General features: G+C 31.5%; 1 protein-coding gene across 1 annotated transcript in view; it reads left to right on the top strand.

Moving 5' to 3' along the window:
• Positions 1–1,003: 1,003 nt before the first annotated feature.
• Positions 1,004–3,750, top strand: part of LOC145246679 (low-density lipoprotein receptor-related protein 6-like) — a 166,729-nt gene continuing 163,982 nt past the window's right edge. The window contains exon 1 of the mRNA XM_080108393.1: positions 1,004–1,402. Within this exon, the coding sequence (XP_079964519.1) occupies positions 1,327–1,402 (76 nt within the window). The 5' untranslated portion in view covers positions 1,004–1,326. The remainder of the gene's footprint in view (positions 1,403–3,750) is intronic.

Raw genomic sequence — 3,750 nt, 5'->3', positions numbered from 1 at the left:
TCGTGTTATTTCGCTTACTCAGATGTTAATACATTTCAAGCGTGCTTTTCTCAAGTTTACATGCGTAAACGGATTCTTAATCAAAATGACCTCGCATTTAATAATATACGAGAAAAACAGAAAAATAAAACCACTTTTAATGTATATAGAAAATTTTTCCCCGCATTTTACACTGACCGCGACGTTTAACGTTTACCGAAGAGGCTTTAAGTGACTTAAATTTAATATAAATGTATATAAATACATAGATTATCTCTATTTATATATAAAAGGCACTTTATGTGTACGTATGCGTGCGTATGTGTGTATGTATGTGTGCACGTACGTTCGTTCCCCATCGACTTCGAAACGGTTGGGTCGATTTTATCTTAATTTCACACAAATGTACTTTATGTGCCTGGGAGTGTTCTTAGATAGGTTTTGTATCAGATTGCCTCCGATAAGTATTGATAATCAAAAAAATCTGATTAAAGAAGAAAGAGTCATATTTTGATCATACACATTTGGGAAGTTTTTATCACCGCACAAGCAGTAATGACAGGCATATAAAATCAACAGTAAGTTCTTTGATAAGACATAGGCGCGTTCCAATGAATGTTTCTGTTTAGAGCACAACTGAACCACGATACTTGACTTTTGCATTTTAAACTTTAATTGAAGCCATATATAAATATTTTATTAATTCAACAATAAGTTCTCTACAGTGTAATGTAAACTACACTGTATTGTGGACTAAGTCACTTCCTCCTGGTGCACTGCACTGCGGTGAGTCCCCAATAAGAGCAGACAATCAATCGAGTTAATTGAAAAATGGTCGGTTTCACCGATTTCAATGACAATAAAAATATTGGAAGTGTGGGACATTGTTGATCCTCATTCAATCCGGGAAATGTCGGGTTTCCCTACTAGTTTATAGATAAATGTATGTGCGTGTAAGTTTTACTAGAATGGTTGCATAACATTCTTCTGGACTAGAAATAGTTGCAAGACGTCGCCAAGTGCCGCGTGCTATTTCGTTAGAAAAGCGAGAGGGTCCAAGAAGAGAAACCGGATGTAGTCTTTTGTCAAAACAAGTACCTTCGACGGAAACGGTTTCATATATTTTCGTTCGTCGACGTAGAATGGACATTGTTAGCAACTGGAAGGGATTTACTCAACCCGAGACTTGATTCATTCATTTATATTTACACACACACACACATACGTATACACGCATTACTTTGGATAAACACGCATTATCAATCGCGCGGATTTACGCAAACGGAAGTGTTTTTGTTTTTTTTTTGTTTTTTTTTAAGCGACTATTTTCCCCCCTGTTGAACAACAATGATTTCCAGTCAGACGAAATTACCCTTCGTCATTTGTTTATTATATTCCTATGCAACATTTCCAGCATTTGCAGGTAGGTTTTCGGCTACTTATGCAGAATACGGACCGTTCTGAAATAAGGACGTTATTACATAGAAAGCCATTCTTAACACGAGAAAGGAAGGGTGTTCTGTAACTATTCTATACTTTCACCTAACAATTTAATAAACAAAAGATACCATAAAAATGTAATTCAACTTGAAAATCCTATCTAAAAAATAAAATTGTTCGTAAATCGCAGAAGTGTGATTTTTCCATTAAACTGCAACTGCACTTGTGTCAGTAATTGGCGCTTCTTCATTACAAAATCCAAAAGTCAAAATACTGGATTTTCATTTACCCCCCCCCAAAAAAATAGAACAATGTTATCTACTTATTTTTTTATGTCAATTTCAAGTAAAAACAATGTTATCTACCTGATTGTCATGTCTCAATTAGTTAAATATTATTGTTTTATTACATAAAACATGTACTTTGAAGATTTCGTGAATCAGTGATATCCGCCATTAATTGTAATAAGACAAACATCAGTTACTTCCCTTGCTGTTTATTTAATGGACAAACTTGAAATTTATTTCGAAAACTATTTTCATCAATAATTTATTTTCTACCTTATCGTTTTTCGTAATTTTTGGATATGTTACTAAATTCGGTATTGAAATTAAATAGATACCACTTGGTTTTACTTTAAATTCAATATTTCGATTTTCGAATTTCGTTCTTATAACGATGAATTATTACACAAGAATTTATTCAGGGAAATAAATTAATCACAATGTGTTTCGGTTTCTTCAAACAAATAATTCTAATCTTTTTTTAGTTGTTCACCCCCCCCCCAAAAAAAAAGTATTACTCCGTGACTTTTTCGTAGGAAATTGGAAGCTGCCGGCACTTGTATGTCTCTCAGACAAATATAGAAAGTCATTTGTCATTTTTAACATGATGAAAGAAGGGGATGGGGACTTATTAACTCTTTCTTGCCACGGACGGAACTCTTGCACAAGGATAATTCATTTCGGAATTTTAATTTATAAAAAAAAAAAGTGTTGATTAAAAAAAAAATGAATTTAACTTCAAAATGTCCTAAAAAAACTATATATATAATAATAATAAACAAAAAACAAACAAACACATAACAAAAAAAAAAAAAAAAAAAAAAAACACGGTTCGTATTCTACATAAATACCGGCTTTTGATTTGCTTTCATTACATACGCTTCTTCGTGCGATTAATCGGTTTGAATAATAGCTTAAATTTGCACATTTATTATTGGTTTGATGCTAAAGGCATTTTATAGATTCTTTTTTTTTTTTTTTAATAAAATTGACGCTAAAAGACATTTTAGATTCTTTTTTTTTTAATAGAAATCGCTCGCGACAAGGCAGGATGCCATGTGATATTCTTTGTCTTATTCTAATAAAATAAAATGATAAAAGAAATTCAAATAAGAAAATTAATGAAAATACGAAATTTTAATATTTTAATACTTAGTTCTACACTTGTATTTTCAATCTGCGAGGTTTTATTTATTTTTCTACCCACATATTAACACACAGACGTGTGTGCGTGTGCGTGTGTGTGTGTGCGTGTGTGTGTGTGTGTGTGTGTTTCGTAGACTCCTTACAATGTTTATATAGTTTTATTTATTTATCAGCTTTACAGATTGAACGTGTGAGCACTTTTAAAACAAAAATGTCTTTTTAGTTCATGTTAACAATATACTTAAACTTAATTAATCAATTATATATATATATATATATATATATATATATATATATATATATATATATATATATATACATATATATACATGTGTGTGTATTTTTGCTATCTTTACACACAAAATAAATTACAAGTTTGTGTATCTATCTATATATTTGTCTATCCACCCATCCATCCATCTCTCTTCCTCTCCCTCTCTCTCTCTTTCTCTCTCTCTCTCTCTCTCTCTCTCTCTCTCTCTCTCTCTCTCTCTCTATATATATATATATATATATATATATATATATATAGCCAGTAGAGTTTAGTTTCCTAGAAGTACATCCAATGAAACAACATGTGTCTACCAAAATAATGCTCAATGAGTGAACAGAGCAGGTATATTAATTTTATTTATACAAACATTAATGGCTACATATGTGCATACATGTTTCTGTAATCACCCGCGTTGGGGTATTACGTCTTCAGGCCAAGAATTACCGTCGAAAGTAACGGTAATTTCGGCGGTAATTCTTGGCCTGAAGACGTAATCCCCCAACGCGGGTGATTACAGAAACATGTATGCACATATGTAGCCATTAATGTCTGTATAAATAAAATTATATATATATATATATATATATATATATATATATATATATATATATGCTGAACAAACAGAGT

Source organism: Euprymna scolopes, chromosome 24, assembly GCF_053919585.1.
Source record: "Euprymna scolopes isolate OS-2025 chromosome 24, ASM5391958v1, whole genome shotgun sequence".
NCBI classification, from domain to species: domain Eukaryota; kingdom Metazoa; phylum Mollusca; class Cephalopoda; order Sepiida; family Sepiolidae; genus Euprymna; species Euprymna scolopes.
Note: the sequence above shows the minus strand (reverse complement) of the source record. Positions and strands in the feature narration are given on the sequence as shown.